Raw genomic sequence first — 17,175 nt, 5'->3', positions numbered from 1 at the left:
TAGAGGATTTCTCAGTGTCCCAGGCGGCTGTGCTTGTTTATTTGTGTTCTGGCAATCTGCAGAATTACAATGAACTACATCCTGCAAGATCTGCAAATAGTCCCCACCTACGAAAGAAACAGAAGTCTCAAATATTTAAACTAAGGCATTGGATTATCAGTTTATTACCAGTAAAGGGCTTTATTGACCTTAAGGAGTCTGAGTCACACTTCTCCTCTGATGGGTTTTTTTTTTTTTGGCGATGCTGGCTCTAGGAAATAATGGTTAGGACTGTGAAGCTCAGTCTTTTGTTTACCCTAGGTAGGATGGTTCACTTAATTAAAAATGGATAAAAGGAAGGAAACTGCATGTAGTGCAAATTCCACTCATGCCGTTCCTTGCTAGAAGGAGGCAGGTAGAGTTCAGTGCAGGTTATTTCTCATGTGACAGTTACATTGCATTGGGTAGAAATGCATAAGGGAGAAAAATCATTACGCATCATTTTTTACAAAAGGAAACTGAAGCCTTGACAAAACCTTCTGTAATATTGTGGGTCTCGTACCTTCTTCGGAAGCAGTGGTATTTCTGAGGCTGAGTGAAAACAAGCAGAGTTCACCCCCTTCTAATGTGGTCAGTGGAGCATTTCCTCGGTTATGCATTCCCCACATGCACTGAATAGGGGAGTTTACTCATTTTTTTGGCTTAGCATTGTATTGTTGTTCTAAAATATCTTCTACTGGCTGCTCCCAAGGGGCTGGGCTAGAGACCTTATTGCTCTGATAAATTCCTGCAATTCCTATGTGCCTAAGAGCATCTCAGGGCCATTCTTGATCAATGGATGTCCTTCATTAAAGCTGCCCAGGGGGAGGAGGAGGAAAAAGATTTTAATAAAACAGCTGAGATCCTCCATCGTGCTGGGCATTATTGGAAAGCGTAATGTGAGACAGTGACTAAAACTGAGAGAAACCACCCAAGGCTGGGCTCACAATGAACTGAGCAGTGGTTTTTGTTCTGGGATGCAGATTGGAGTGAAAAGCCATCGCGAGGGTCAGAGCTGCTGACTCCCAGCCTGCCCCTCGGGGCCTGCCGAACCTGCCCTCGGTGGTGGGTATCGGTAGGCACCAGCTGCTCGTCGTCGTGTCTGAGGTGGGAATGGCACGTCGTGTCATGTACAGCCCTCGCCGAATAGAGAAAAATCTGTGTAAAGTCTGTGATTAGTTAGGCTTGGGTAATTTTAGCATTTGCAGATGAGTGAGACTAAACCAGCCTGGTATTGCCAGAATTTGGCCTTGACATTCCCTGTGTGATGGTAACAGATGCATTTATACACGGACTGCTCTGGGAGACCACAATTGCCTGCTTCGTTTGAAGTTATTCGTTATCTTATCAGCTGCCTCTCATTTGAAGGACATTTCTATATGACTTAGTTGCTTAGGAGTTTTTTGGGTAGGAACAGTAGACCTCTATTCTCTCCTTTCACTGGGACGAGTCAGACAAAATATCATTGCAGACAGTGCAGCCACAGCATTTTTAGTGGAATAGCTTTTCAGAAAGCGATTATATTAAATATATTCTCTGTTCTCCTAGCTCACAGCTGCTCTTGCTCTGCAAAGGACGAGACAGTTCATAGCTACAAGTGGCATATTGCAAATTAAGAGAAAATGGTGCACCTTGGAAGAGCTCTCATGATGCTGTGGAGCTTCGTTTCACAATGGCTAACCAAAAGGCAGGTATTTTATTATTTATTTCATGACAGTGAGAGGGGAGATGTGAGCACAGAGAGGGAGAAAGAGGGTTAGTGGTGTGACTGTGGCCAGAGGCGGAATGTACCTGGGTGGGTATGTCTGCTCTCCTGCCATGTGCCTTTTCAGCGGGACAGCCCTCAGCTGCCTTAGGAGCACCTAAATTTCAGTGTGAAGGTTACACACTGACTGCACTTGCTGTTATCCAGCAATTTGATACTTGAAGAGCCATGTTTTTAGGCTTGTGCAATACCGTTCCTATCTGTATTCTTGCACCTTGAGGGCTTGTCCGTGCGTAAAAGAGAGCACTGACATCAGTCGAGCTGCCACAGGTCTAAGTGAGACTCGCACATCTGGCTCCCTTCTGCCGCGGCAGCCCCATCGGCTCGCGGCTTCCCAGCCCAGGACTGCCGTTTCTCTCGGTGACTGCGGCTGTGCAGGCTGCAACCAACGGCAAGCTCCTGCGCTGGGTAGAAACTGGGATTGCACCACTCCCTCTCTGGCTGCAGCCGCAGCACCGGACTCAGGGCAGGGACACACGGTCCAGCCCCCATGGACAGGAGGTTTTATGCCGGTTTTCAGCCCATTCCTCCCAAAGAGAAAGACCATCCTATAGTTTGCTTTCTATTTCTTCTCTGCTGGTAAAGGAGGTCAATCAAATGTCATGACATTATGCCTATGAGCACTATAATGGCTGTCAGTGTTTTGCCTGTAAAATAGTGATGGCAATACCTCTGCATATTTCGTGGTACTGACAGCAGAAGAAATAAGATGGGAGGAAGAGTGGGGCTGGATCCTCCAGCATGAGACAGGGAGAGGCACAAGGCTGATCACTGACTCTGTACAGGTATGACAGTTTTGACACTAAGTCTTTCTGGTACTGTTAACTACAGCTTATATTGGGAACTGCAGTGTGACTGTGGGTGCCAGGACCACATCCATCATTCTTAATACAATGCTACTCTTGATTTTGACCTGCCCTACAAGAGCTGTCTTGACTAATAAGGGCATTGGGAAGTGTCCACACATTGTAAAGCAAAACGAGGTTATTTCCTTACATTGTGAAAGGATATGTGATAAAGAGGTATGGACAGAGGCAAGCCGCCTTTCCAGCTTGCTGCTATTTTCATCTGGCTATGAATAGCCTGGTGAGATCAGTATTATCTGTTCTGGGTTTTGTTAAGTTTTGGGTAGAGATGTTTTCATATCTTTATTACATGGACCTGTGTGCAGCTCCAGGTCTCAAAGGGTGAGGTGAGTCCGGATGGTCCTACACTGACCTGGGTGATGAAATCGGGGCGTTAAACACTGTTCATCATTCGTGGGTCCTGACTCCCAAATTGGCAGGTTAAAGTTCTTAAATTCATCCTCTTCCTCTGCATGCAAAGCAGCTTCTAGTCAATGAAATCTGCTTGGCCCGTGGTGGATATTATTAATCTATGCATATCTCAGCGCTGAGGAAGACGTGCAGCATTGGGAAGGAAAGGTACACGCCGAGAAATCAGAACCGAGACTGGAATGCCCCGCAGATGGTCTATAGATAACGCGTCTGTAGGCAGATGACAGCAAGAGCACTGAGCTGGTACTGTGCATCTGAGCAGTTTGTGCTCGGGTTAGTTATGAAGAGCATTAACATAGTTCTGTTTTGAGCTGGAGCCGAGTTAAACCTCCCAGAAATAAACTGAAAATGCAGCACAAAGAAGGCGGCAGCCCCTTCAGCATCTGCCTTTCCAAAAGGGGCTGTTTCATGCTTGCTAGGCTAAGCAAGCATTTAATTTTCACCTGATAAAACTATTTGAAGGAGAGTTCCTTAAAAAAACCAAACAACTCTCTGAACAACACCCTTCTCCACTGTAATAAAAAGAAAAAACTTGAAGAGAGAGGATATATTAATTCAGGCGAGAGGTCTGTAACATAACTTCTTTCATAAATAGCTCTTACTGCTGCAGAAACCCTACATGGGATTAGTCAAACTATTTATTTTGGAAAGTGCTCCAGAACTACGCCTTCTTGAGCTTTTCCTTGAGGGTGCAGCTGCATGCCCATGACCTGTGCGGCCCGCAGGCTCTGAGTGAGAGGAGGCAGGACCGTCGGCCCAGGTAATTCAGTTGGGTTTGATCACATGCGTGGGGACACGCTGCAAAGCACCGAGGAACGAGGAAATGAGCATTGTCCAGGCTGCGGGCTGTCTGAACGCGCTTGCGCTCGGTGTGCTCCAACCCAGGTGTGCTCCCCGCGAGAGGATGTTGCGTTCCGCTGAGGAAAGGTTGGTGTTTATTTGCCCCTTCGCTTTAGGGGTTGGATATTGGGTTGGTGCTAGGGGAATGCATGTCGTACCGCTGCTTGATGCTTTGCTGAAGAGAAGGGAGCAGTTTTGGACAGGTCACAAATTTCCATGTCTCGGCTGGTGTAAATGGGTCTCCCCGGACCTGTGCTCAGCACCTGGCCTTTCTCTGGCTATGGGGGACTGCTGTTCTCCCCGAGTGGCATTGCTCTTTGCTGGTGCACAGTCCAAGCAGCTAACAAAGGGGAGGTTTATTCCTTTTATTAGTATAGCTCTTAGCTTTTCTGCAGGTGATCAGAGCTCTCCTCTCTCCAAGGGGCTGGCAGAGCCGTTAGCTGTGCCCCATGCGAAGGCCGGCATTGCAGAGCTGCGGCCAGGCACAGCTTACACCACCTCTCCTGGCACTGCAAAACCAGTCTCGCAGGTGAAGATACCAGGGGTTGCAGCTGTTGGGAAAAGCCTTTTTGCACCTAAACGCTGCTAGGCGGTTCTGTAGTCAGCTAGACGTGGGGCAGAGAAGGGTGTGAGGAATGATCGAAGCTCCCTGAGTAACACCTGGAATGAGCAAACAACAAACTTCCTTCCTCTGGAAGAGAAACTGGCTGTGACACAGGTCTGCAAAATGTGCAACATGGAGTAGGTGAACGCAGAGTAATCCTCACTAGGTTTTCTAATAAAACGCTTGGGGATACCAAATGAAGCATGCAAGTGGCAGGTCAAAACAAAACAAGGGCAGATACTTTTTCATTTAAAGCGTAGTGAGGCTGCGGGACCGTGGGGATTTGAGGATATTGCAAATGCTTAAAATTAATATGAGTTCAGAAAGTAATTAGAAAAATCTGTGAAATGCAGAGACGTTGCTCCTGCTTCGGGGAGTCCCTGCCCTGTACCATGCAGGAAGCTGGAGCGCCGGCTGGCTCGCTGTGCACTCTCTAGCCCTCTGCTGTTAGCCCTTGTTGAAGGTAAACTCATGCGTTACAGGGACCTTCAGTCTAGCCTTGTATGCCTTTCCTGTATTTTTAAACTGGACACTGAAAATCCGTTGGGAGACAAGATGCATGGATCCCAGCCTGCTCTTTTAACAGAACAGGCCTCGCTTCTCCACCCGTGCTTGGGCTCTGGGTTTGACAAGCTGCACGGTGGTGTAACGCACCATCACGCATCTTCTCCGGTGACCAGAGCATTTGCCTCTTCTTGGAGTGGCGGCCACAAGAAATCAAAAGCTATCACAGTAAGAGATGCAGCCAGTTATGCCACGTGATAGGTCATGCGTCTGCTTGTCTCCACACCCCCTCCACACCCAGCATTTGTCAACACGCCTGGGCGTGCGAGTCGATCTCTGTGATGTTCTCTTCCCAAAAAAGCAGTTAGAGGGAAGAAAGTCCTTTGAATGTTCAGTGTGCTCCTCGGCTCAGATTTATGGTCTTTCCTGTAGCCATGATAATCCATTTTGCTCATCTGCTTTGTCGTGACAAGCGGGAGGACCCGGCCGGGCTGCTCCCCCTGCACCGGGGCATCGTGGTGCTGCAGCGCCTGAGAGCAACCCGGGTTTGCTCTGCACAGTTCGCACCAGCCTTTAAGCAGATGCTGCTAATCTGGACACAAACAATTCGCTCTTTCGTGACTCTCCATTTTGCTCCTCTTGCCAGAGAGCAATCCTGACTTAGGAGGGGTCTCCCACCGGCCCGGGGGAAGGAGAGTGCAACTTCCTTCTTGCTTGTGACAGTTTGTCCAAAACCAGTTTCCATCAGCGGGCTAATAAAGGCGCTTGCACTTACGAGGTCCCAGCCTAGAGTAAAATCTGCCCCAGCGCTGCCCGATGACTCCCATCGTTGCCCTACAAACTTGCAAGGCTTTTGTGTTTCCCTTGGCGAGGCAAGGCGAGGGCTGGGCAGGACGCACAGAAAGTGGCCCCGTCTGTGTGAGACCCACGGGGGTCCTGGCTTTCTTACGGATCTGTCGATTTAGGTGTTGGTACTGCATCATCCCTGTGGTCTCCGAACTGTTTGTTAACAAGGCTTTGAGAGAGGAGAGGATTATGTGCAATCTAACAAAGCAATCAAAGCTGCGTGGTGCTGCTTAAGGAGCGTAAGCGTGAGCTCTAGGATTAAGCAATCTGGGGGAGCGGGCGATGGTTAGGTACAGCGCAGTGTGCCTGCAGGGTAACATACTGTACACGTCAGTTGATTTTTATCCTTAATCTATTGCGCTTGCAGACCCAAGTAAACCAATAACACGCTCCCCCTTATCGCTGTGTACCTGAGCGGTTAACGGTAGGGTTCTCCTGTTTCAAGCCTCTGCAGCGGCCGAGACGCGCCAGCGTGGTGCACCCATCAGAGGCTGCGAGGGCTCAAGTCGCAGCAGGGACGGCCCCGTGGTGCGTATGGAGATCATTTCCCAGCCTTGTTTACTCCGGCAGGCCTGGGTCAACAGCTTTGCAGCTCCTGAGACTGCCAGCAAAACTTCCAGGTGGAGCGGTCTCCAGACCAGCTCACTTTCCCAGAGCAAGTGCATTAAGTGGTTTGATTTTTAACTATTTAAAACAAAAGAAGGAGTTGGCTGTTTGGTTTCAGTTAACCTTGTCCTTCTAATGTAACTATTCCAGCAAGATAAAACATTCTCAGGGAAAAAAAGGCTATTTACAAAGAAGTAGCCTTTATTCTTTTTCTAACTGACTACCATACTAACGAATGTTTGCTGAAAATGTTTTCTGAAGTACTTTCAGCCCACATGTCATGGGTTTGTTAAAAATAAATAGCATTTCTAGAGAAGCAAATACTGTGAAAACTGTGTCCCTAGATACTTTTTTAAAAATAAAATCTGTCCCAGAAATTTCTGTAAATGTCTTTGTAGAAGTAGGATTGTACCTGAGAGCCAGAGGGATTAGATGGTTGGAACCAAGCATGGAGGAGCTGTGCCAAGCTGGATGAAATGTAGGCTTAAACAGTAGAGATTCATCAGGATTTTTTATTACTGTTTCTGATTTAACTATTTAGAGTGGTATCGATCGTTTCTCAGATGATAAAGGCTCCAATTGTAGTGCAACAAGCACAGCCATACTTGCCTCAAAGAAATATAAAATGTTGTTTCCTTCCCTCCAAAAATTATTTTCAAATAATTAGAGTTTTTATGACAATGCCCATTCCTTTTATGAGCCTTTTTATGCGGTTCTGTGGTATTTCTTTGTAAGCATTAAGGTCAGATGCCTATTCTTTCTTCTAACATGTTGTTACACCATTATGAAAAAGGCAAAGATTTGGGAATGCGTCATCCATAAAATAATGTAAACCTGTGAAATGATGTCAAATGAGCAAAGTTCAGCTGAAATACTTGTGCTCGACTTCGGATATGCCAGTTGAAGGAAGAGGTGCACCATGTGGAGACAGTCCAAAGAAGAGCGACAAAAATGATGAAGACCCCAGCTCTGAGGAACCTGAAGGAGCTGGGGTTGGTTAACGTGGAGGCTGAAGTGTAAAACGCGGTGAGGATGGCTGCAAAGGGAGCATGCCCATGGGGGACAGGACGGGCTGACGTCTGCCAGGGAGGTCTGGGGTAGGCCACAGGAAGAAGTCGCTTGCTGCCAGTTAGCTAAGCACTGAAATAGGTGGCCCCTCAAAGGGGCTGCGGTTGCCATCCTCAAAGGGGCAGACAGAGAGTAGGGATGATACAAGCCTTGAGGTTAGGGAATGGGCCTGATGACCTTCAGATCATGTTTGCCACAAGAGCTGGGATTTATTCATTTTTAATGACCTGACTCCCAAGGCTGTGACTTTGGGAGAAAAAGCCAAGTATGATGAAACCCCCAGTCACCTGACGGGCTTGGAAACAGTGGAAAAATCCCATCTGGTGAGCTAGAAACTGCCTACATGGACACGAGCAGAACTTCTGCTCCCTCGGAGGTGTGCCTTATTGCCCTCAAGTTGGCCAGGAGAGAGGAAAGGAATAAAATAGCAAAGCAACACATGATTTACTCTTCCTCCACACACTGCAGCCTCTGGCCATTTTTGTGTCTGTTGACGCACTAAGTGATCTGCACCCATACTGTTTGAATAGCAAATATCAGTGCAGCATAGAGCAAAGGGCATGCATATTAGAAAACGAGCAGCCTCTGGTATATTATAGCATAACATGCAGCAATAACACTTGCAGGTTGCTGTTCTGTCATTATCCGATTGCTTTACAAAGGCTGGATGCTTATCCTCAGTCTCATTTAGGGCAGGAAGAATTAAGGAAAAGAAGAATGGAAGTAAAAAGCAAGCGAGCAATTTGGTAATTCGTATGCATATTTTGCTTGTAGCTTGCTGAGTCAACTGTTTACCTGTTAGTAGGAAAGCGGCTAAAATAAAATATTGTCTTGGGTAGGTTAATACCACGTGAGGAGCTGTAGGACGGGGAAGAAAGTAGGGCAGCTTGTTTTGGAACTTGTGCGGAAGAACAAATAAAAAACCCCAATGTACACATTCGGTTACCATATGTCACGCTTATCATAAAAGGCATCTCGGTGTTATTTCTTTGCAGGAATGCTTGAACTCCACGGAGGCAGACTTCCCCGCTGAAGAAAGCGCATGCCAGAGGTGCTGGGGTTGCCATTGGTGAGAGGAGCTTTCGTGCCTGTTGAGGCAGCTAGGGAGGGCGGCGAGCTCGCTCCTTCCCGTGCTCGCCTGTTTGATTGACGTTGGCTTCCAAATCGCTCCAACTGTGCCTGAAGAAAAGCGAAGGAGCATAATTTTGCTGAGAGAATTTTCCTGGCAGGGGAACGCATGCAGTGCAGAGAAACGTGCCAGTGAAGAGCCTGGAAGTGCAAGTCCAGGTGCTAACGCAACTTCTACCCAAGCCATGCTGTTGTGAAGTCCTTTTTCTGCAGCCGCATCTTGCTCAGTGCACCAGGGCGGGCTGGACAGGGGCTGCCCATGGCATTGCAGCAGTCTGGGCTGGATTAGTTCCTGGTGTGTCATTGCTTCAGCTGCCTGAAGAACTGAAGAAGATTGCAGGGAAGATGTTGGACTTGAGCTTCCTAACCGAGGAGGAGTATGAGAAGCTGATGAAGGTTCTGCAGAGAGATGCAGAGCTGAAGAAGAAGGATGGGGATCGCATCAGGTGAGAGAGCATGCAATAACAGCCGGACGTGAGCTTCCCCGGGGGGATTTTTTTTACTTCTTTTAGAGAGGAGTGTGTGTGTGTGTGTGTGTGTGCAACAAGGAGAGATGCAGGCTGCAGCAGCGCTGTCCCTTCTTGCTTGGATCCTGATGGATCTTTTCATGGCACCTCCTGCTTTCTCAGCCATCCTGCTGTTGCTGCTGTCCTCTCTCTGCCGGATTGCAGGGCTGGACTCTCCTTTTGAGTTAATCAGCAGCCCTCAGAGACACCCAGGGAAATCATCCCTTTCCTGCTCTGGGGAGGAAGATGCTGATTTCTCAGTGTCAGATGTCCGAGCAGGGGAGTAGCTGCTACATTGTTTTTCTCACTCCGTAGCACAGAAATCCCGTAGAACGTTTTAAAATGAGACTTTACATCCCCATCTCTGCTTTGCGTGTCCCCGGCGCTCTTTGAGGTAGGTGTGTATGCAGCATCCGTCGTGCAGGCAGAGAGGGGCAGTGGGAGGCTGCATGATCTGCCAAAGGTTTGCGGGGAGCCCTTGTAGAGCCAGGAATCGCGCTCAGTTCAGCTCACTTGCCACTGGCCATCCTGGAGCTCAGGTCTGGTTGATCGGGATTGCTTGTTGCTGCTGTCACTTTTTAAATGCCAGCCATTAGACCATCTGGGTTGACAGTATGCAGCAGGCTCAGGAAGCTGGCACCGAACTCTCCGCGGCAAGAAATGAGTAGTTCGGTGAGTGTGGATGGCACTGCGCCAGTTTACCCCCGTTAAGGATGTGGGTCTTCGACTTGCTGTTGAGTCAAAAAAGAGTAAGCCCCGTGTAGGAGGGATGCTCAAGGCTTGAAGGGGGAGCGGGTAGCTTTGCGGCAGGCTCCAGGGAGCGTCCGTGCCCTGGCCTCTGCTCGGGGGTGAGAGCTGGGGAAACTGAGAGCTGGTGGTGGCATGCAAGCAGGTGGGGCTTGAGGGGTATGTGTCTGCATGCCCTTGTATCTCCCCTGAATTGAAACAAGGTTTCAAAACGGTTTTCTCTTCTTGTTCTTCTTTTTTCCTTTTTCTGAAATGCAGTAAAATCTCTGCTCTGCAGTGGGGGTTTGGGGAAAAGAGTGTTTGGATTATTTCAGTTTTGTTTCACTTCTCTTTGGAAGCTGTTGCACAGAAGGCTTTCATCTGGGAGCAAAGTGAGTTAGATCCTAGCTGGGGCGGTGCCGAGTGCCCCTTGCTGTCAGTGTGGCTATATGCAGCAAGACCTTTGGTGCGAGTGTGGACATGCCTGGCTCCAACACAACCTGCCTGCTGGGGGAAATGAAGTCAATGACATTATTGACAGTGACAATGACTGCTCTGGTGTCAACAAGATTACAATATGCTCCTACATCTCCTCTGGCCCAGCACCTTGAGACCCTCACGGGGGCAGATGGAGCCCTGATCTGGATGGGAGCTGTGCAGCTCCCTGGCTGTCAGTCCCGCTGGGCTGTGCCCCCAGCACTGCCTGCAGAGCCTTGAGCCTGGTTATCCCGTACCTGGTCCCTTCTGGGCTTTAGGCAGCCAAATGTGACCCTTCAAGGCTCCACACTTATCTGGGGTTTTGCCCCTTCTTCCTGCTGAGAATTGGACCGAGGTGGGAGTTTCCTCTGGCCTCTCCGGTTTCGCAGGGACCCTGAATTGTGGTGAGCTGTGGGAGACAGTGCCAGCTGAAAGGCAGCTAATTCAGCAAGCTGTGGTGCAAAAACAAAATAACTGGAGGAGGGTTAAAAGTACAGGCTAGCAAACAGAGTACTGACGGATTTAAGTGCCAAAAACCAGCCCTGGGTGTGCCCGAGTGAGTTACAGTAGGAGAAGCTGTGCTCAGGAAGGAGAGCTAACTGTTTGAGTGCCAGAATTGGCATGGTGGGAGGAGCAGGGAGAGGAGCAGTGTCCGGGGAGAATGCTGCAGGGACACATTGCTCCCCTAAATAACAAGATTTATTTCCATGGTTTGCATCAGATTTGATCCAAAAGGCTTTGCCGCTCGTAAAGAGATTAATAGACAAGTAAAGCGGAGAAGTGCAAGACCTGCAAACAGCCGCACCCCTTCCCAAACCCTCAGGGCTGCAAAGCAAATGGACAAATCTCCTTGCCAGGTGACTCTGATTTGGATCTGTAAAATTTGGAAGAGGTGAAGGCCTATGTTTACAAGGTGCTGTTCCCATTTCAGATAAAGAATAAATCAGCTTTTGTTTTAATGCTGGTTTGGCCCTTGTGATTGCAGAAAATAATCTCTGGATCCTTCGTAGTAGCAGACAGGTGAACCATATGGACAGTTGTTGCGAAGGTAGCTCAGGGGAATTCGAAACCTTGGAGATCTTTTTGGTGTGTAATGTTCTCATTGACTTCCAGGCGGATACAAGCCTCCATCAAGGATGAAAAGAAGAAGAAGTTTGTGACAGGTGAATGGTTTTCAGAAGTGAAGGCAAAGCGGTTTCAGGAAGACTTAGAGGGAACGGATCTACTTCGCGCATCGATTAGAAGGAAAAAGGGCAAACTAGAAAGTAAGTATGTTAGCGTGCATCTTAAGAAAACAAATTGATGGAGCAGAAAACAGTGGTCAAGTATGGGGGTCTCCCTGTACTGGGAGCCTGTTGGGGACCAGCCGTTGTGTTGTGATAAGAGGATTCTCAGCTAAGCTTTCAGTACTAGGAAAAAATACCTGATTATCAAAATTAGGGCCCAAAGAAAAAATTGCAGTGTGGCAGAGGACTAAGGCAAAAGCTGTTTACCAGCTACGTGCAGTAAATGCCTTTTCACCACTTCAGCTTCTTTCTTCCAAAATATTTGTTTGTCAGAGGTCACTGGTGTAATTTATTGTCGTAGAAGCAACAAGGGAAAGTGGTGATGTAGGGCAATTTCTGGCATCAAACTGATATGTGTGGCTCAAACACCCCCCCAATTCCTGGAGTGGTCTGATGAAAACAGACAGCCGGCTGCTTTTGCAGGTCTCCAGGGTGGTGGGGTTCGTCAGGTCTCTGCAAAGGGAGGGCATGCCTCTCTTCTCCTGGCAAGTATTGGCCCACTGTGAGAGGAGACTGATGGTCCATGCCTAGCTTTTTACATGGGAATAATTCCAAGGCACAATGTGGTTTTCAAAGTAAAAAGGGCTTTGCGGCCAAGTCTGAGTGGTACCCAGGCTGCTGTGCCGTAGCAAGGGTATGTCTGGGGCCATGTGCTAATTCGAAGCAGATGTATGGCGTGTTGTTTGACATGCAGATGAACTCTCATGGTGGTGTGTAAAACAGGTCAAATCAGATTTGTCTGCTCAGGGCAGAGAAAAGATCAGCCCCGTGTGAAACAAGCAGGACTGTGCTTTGAGTCCAAATGTAACCAGCCTGGAGCTGGCACTTCGTGCTGAACATTTGTGCAAAGCAGAACTGGGGATGATTCACATCTAGTCTTCAACATGAAGACAGGCCAACCGACTCCGCAGCAGGACTGTGGGACTGCAGCCCAGTCTCACACAACCTCCTTGATTATTTGTCGGGGTGTGTAATCACAGGTACTCAGACATGGCTGGCGCGTTACTGGCTGCTGCTGCTCTGGGGAAGCCATAGCCCTGATAGCTCTAAGCACGGTCTGCCATGGTCCCTAATATAAGGACCCTTTAACTGGGCTCTGTTCTTTTGCAATAAAGGCTACTCATAGATAAAGAGTTATCTGCCGTCTGTCCAAAACTCAAATGTCATCTCCACCGGGTCAGCCCTCTTTCCTGGGCCCAGCTGCCCATTTCTGCTGTGGGGTAGCAGCAATACAGATCACTCCTTTGTTTGATGGGCCTTGCTGGCCAGGATATCTCTGTAACATTGGTTGCCTGGTCTTAGTATACCCCTCTTAGCTCCACATTACTTAGACACGTTCTCAAAGGTAAACACTGGCTAGGGACTTCACTAACTGAGAGCCTCATTTCCTTTTTGCTTTTTACTTATCCTTGACAGCTCTCATAACTTAGCATAGATTCATTGGAGCCTCTGATGCAGAACTGGCCCATCATATTTCATATGAAGTTGCTTTTATCCTTGGTATTAAGGATTCATGATGTCATTAAATTTACTATTTTATCATCCCTCCAGAATGCTAAAACATATAAAACCTTTTCCAGCTCGACAGAGTTGCTTGGCCATTTCTGCAGAGCATGTTCTGCTTTTTGAGGATGTGCATTTGTGCTTGCACCCTCTTTGCATGAAGAGACAGCCGCTTCAGCAGCCCCTCTGCTGGGGCCCAGGTCAGATGAATGCTCTGTCATCTGCAGCCCAGCTATGAATTGGATTCGTCTGCCTTTTGCCTTGCCAGGGGCATCAGCCCCTTTAGCTTGCAGCCCATTCCAGGAAAGCAAAATTTGAAGTACTGTTGGTTTTTGATTGAACTTTTACTGCTGATGTGCACGTATGAGATGTGGTCTCAGGTTATTGTCTAAAATAATGTCCTTATTAATATAGCAGTAATATGCAAGTTATGTCTTTGCACGTGCATTACTTGACTACTGCTGTTTTAAGAAGGAAGAAGCAAATGTTACTAAATTACTATAGTAATTATGTTTAGATGTAGCCCTCTATTTCTTTTTCAACTTTTTTCCTTCCCTTTCTCTTTTTCTGTTCTCACTTATTTTGGTAAAGCACGGGTATAACGTGACTTTATTCCTTCCTCTTACTTTGCTCACTGCGGTTTTACAGCACTGGTTGAGGATCAAGGTTCTGCAGCTAATATTTTCACCTTGCTCTTGCCTATTGCGTGCTCAGCTCCTGCAGTGGTTACTGCATGGATTGCCTCCCTTCACATGTGAGGGCAAGCACTTCTCTCACTGACTTGTCAGCAAAAGTATTGCACCAGTGAGAGCAGTGCTTGGCACATCAGGGAACAAGGACGAGGCCCCTTTACAAACAGCTTGGCCATGCAGCTCACGTTCAATCTGCAGCGGATGAGGTAAGGGCCTTCGCTTGCCGTCTTGACACCTTTTTTTCTTCTTCTGGAAAGATCGGAGTCATTCACCTTCTGTCGGCTTTCAAGGTGATGAAGGGGTGTGTGTTCATTTAGCCAAATCAGTGTAACATGTTCATGACTTCAGGGCTGTTAATCCTGATTTAAGTCTTTGATGACTGTGTTAGGGAGTGAAATGAGAAAATTCCTGCATGGAAAAGCCCCGCCGAGATAATTGCTGGCATTTGCTTTGCATGGTAAACGGGCTGAGGAGGGGTGGAAATTCGTGCCCGCACAGGAAAATGCCCAGTGACCTTTTCTGGAGGAGGGTTTTAACCTTTGGAAGGGAGGGTTGCGTGGATCCCTTAGGGTCTTCACAGCTGGTATTGATTATAATAGAAAGCACTAGTAATCGGCAGGAATACAAATCTATAAAATAGATAGATACCCTATATTTAAACTACAGCCTGCAGAGCTGCACAGATGGATGAATTTGGTGATAACTTCTCCTTGAGCTTGTGTGCAATGGATGAAAGCTAAAAATCATCTAGGAGAGAGACCATTTTATCCACCTGCCGAGGCAAGCCAGCCCTGATGGCACGGTTAGCCGTGCTTTCCCAAGCGTTGAGTGTCTTTGTTTTAGAGTGATAGGAGATAAGTAAAGCAGCTAAAGCGTTAGAGCAGGAGTGGCTGTATACATATGTATATAAATATATGTATGGACAAGTTAAACTGGTCAGGCCACTACTAATTTCTGTTAGAATGTGCTGCTTATTCTGCCTGATCCTAAAGTTAGCAAGGGCATTTTGCTTGTCTTGATGGACTATAACGTACTAATAACCTATTTGTTTGTGGTTATAGAAGCCAGGCATAGCTGTGTCAGTGGCTGAGCCATTTTGAAGGGCAGTGATTTGGATGGGAGGAAACGAACACCTCCCTCTGCCTCTGCCGGGGCGGGGGGGGGCTCTGTCTGAGGGGGAACTGTCAGTGAAAAGCAAATATGACGCAATGCCTTTGGAGGTGGAAGTGAGGTGAGAAATGAATGCAGTCGAGGGTTGTCAAGGTCTTTTCAACCGTGACAGGCAGAGGGAAAACGTGGGAGCTCTGTGTTTGGTTCTTCTACTTCCAGAGCAGCTACCTGCTGGCATCTCCCTCCCTTGGGTCGGGGGCAGAAGAGGAGGACGTGGCTCACTGTATAAATAAACACTCCTCAGCGTGCCTTCCCATGCCTGCACGTGACGTGGCCTGCACGTGCCACCAGCCATGCCGCAGCTTGTCTCTCCCAAAACGATGTTCAGTGATGCTTTTTGCACATCAACGTCTACATGGACAAAATGCAGTCCCTCTCTCAGAAACGTGCTCTCTAAAACAGGCTCGTTCTTACACAACCAGACTCTTGTCTTCCAGCAGGAGCGACTTCCCGACTTCCCGCTGGTGCGGAAACCACGGGGCCACCCAGCTGCCATCTCATGCGTGTGCCAGACGCGTGGTCCTAACGCAGACAGCCCCGAGCAATGCCTGCCGTGGTCCCCTGCACCGCAGGGCCGGGCGCTGGGCGGGGAGGAAGAGTTGGGACTGCAGCGTTTTTCTCCATGGGGATGCCCAGGCATGGGGGAGCGAAGCTCCATCTGTGGATATCCCTGTTATCCGTGGGCTGACGGTGCTGATGCCGGATGGCACCCCACGGGCAGCGCCGGCGTGACATGGATATCACAGCCTGTCCGTAGGGCTGATCTGCTCTTGGGCTTAGGGCAGTTTTCTAACCAGATAACAAGCGAGGCTATATTATTTAATGTCACATCTGAATCCTTTGAGCCTCTGATTCTATTGTATTGTGTAATGAAATAGGTCTTAAAGAGATGTGGCAGTTTTTGTAACAGGTAGATTTAATCTTTAAAATAGACCTAGCTGGATGTGAATAAATATGTGCAGATCTTGTTGACCAGACCAGTTTTTCATCGCTGTTTGAGAGTTTAATCCTTTTGGTTTTGCAGTAGCAAGAAAGCCTGTTTGCCAGCAAAATGTCTAATGCAACTTTATACCCTGGCAGGCTGCTCCAAAGGTTACCGTCTTCTATTGTTTTTCTTTAGGGTCTTTGAGAGCTTAGAAGACATAGCTGAGCCTTGTGCCAGTAAAAATAACTGGGATCTCCTCATTAACTGTATTGGCCTCCTCCTTTGTTTGCCAAGATTGCATGACTTCGAGTCAAAACAGGAAATGGCTGAATTTAAATCCTGGAACGGATTAACTTTATTGACAGCCACGGTAGTGTCCTGCGAAGGTTTCCAGTGATGCGACAGCTCCTGGCGTGAGTCAGGCCGTAGGCAGCTTGCTTTGGCCTCTCGGACCCGTGGGCTCTGGGGCCAGCAGGCAGAGCCCCCCGTCAGCCGTCCCCTGTTAAATCCCCAGGGGTTGTGCTGTGGGACTCATTTAACAAGCCTTTTCTTTCCCCAAATAAAACACACCGACCATTACAAGTTTAAATAAATGTCATTTCTCAATTGTCTCTGTTATATTACAGATGAGGCCAACGAGCACATCTGGACGGGTCTGGAAAGCAAAGCTGCCCCGAGTCCTGCCTTCCCCGAGCACGCTGCTGGCGCGGGAGAGGAGAGGTAACCGCCGCTGCTCGTGCAATGCTCTGGCTGCTGCTCTTACTTCTAATGAAAACTGAATGCTACCCATTAAAGCCTGGTCTTTAATTGAGTTTCCAAGACTGTATAAGTAATAGGTTATATAGGGTATTTTTAAAATGCTTTTTCCAGGAATTGTCAGAATATCAATCCTCCCCTAATAACTAAGTGCTAATGTGCTTATCCCAGAAGGGTCTTTTCCAGCATGATTTGATAAGGGGTCAGTAAAATGGAAGCTGTCTCTAATGTCAGGATATTCTGGTTAGTTTTTCAAAGTGATTATGGTTTTATTTGTTTAATTTTTGCCATGGAGCAACACTAACAAAATGAACTCTTTGAGGAAACTGCTCATTTCCTGCTGGTGCCAAGCTCTGTGTCCAGTGCTCAACACTCTCCATCAAGGCTTGGTAGGATTTCACGTTGTGCTGACTGAGCAGAAACACCCACTAAAATCACTCCAACGAGCAAATCAGTGACCTCACTCAATATGGAGAAG

At 47.9% G+C, this 17,175-nt stretch overlaps 1 protein-coding gene across 3 annotated transcripts in view; it reads left to right on the top strand.

Moving 5' to 3' along the window:
- Positions 1 to 2,376: 2,376 nt before the first annotated feature.
- Positions 2,377 to 17,175, top strand: part of LOC140658554 (synaptotagmin-like protein 2) — a 31,637-nt gene continuing 16,838 nt past the window's right edge. For all 3 annotated transcript variants that reach the window (XR_012044770.1, XM_072877140.1, XM_072877139.1), the window contains exons 1-4: positions 2,377 to 2,568; positions 8,524 to 9,102; positions 11,479 to 11,630; positions 16,568 to 16,661. Coding sequence is in view for 2 of the 3 variants with exons in the window: in XM_072877140.1 (XP_072733241.1) it covers positions 9,002 to 9,102; positions 11,479 to 11,630; positions 16,568 to 16,661 (347 nt within the window). In the remaining variant the exon portion in view is untranslated. The remainder of the gene's footprint in view (positions 2,569 to 8,523; positions 9,103 to 11,478; positions 11,631 to 16,567; positions 16,662 to 17,175) is intronic.

Source organism: Ciconia boyciana, chromosome 12 (genome assembly GCF_034638445.1).
Source record: "Ciconia boyciana chromosome 12, ASM3463844v1, whole genome shotgun sequence".
In the NCBI taxonomy this organism is placed as follows: domain Eukaryota; kingdom Metazoa; phylum Chordata; class Aves; order Ciconiiformes; family Ciconiidae; genus Ciconia; species Ciconia boyciana.
This window is presented reverse-complemented; position numbering and strand designations above follow the sequence as displayed.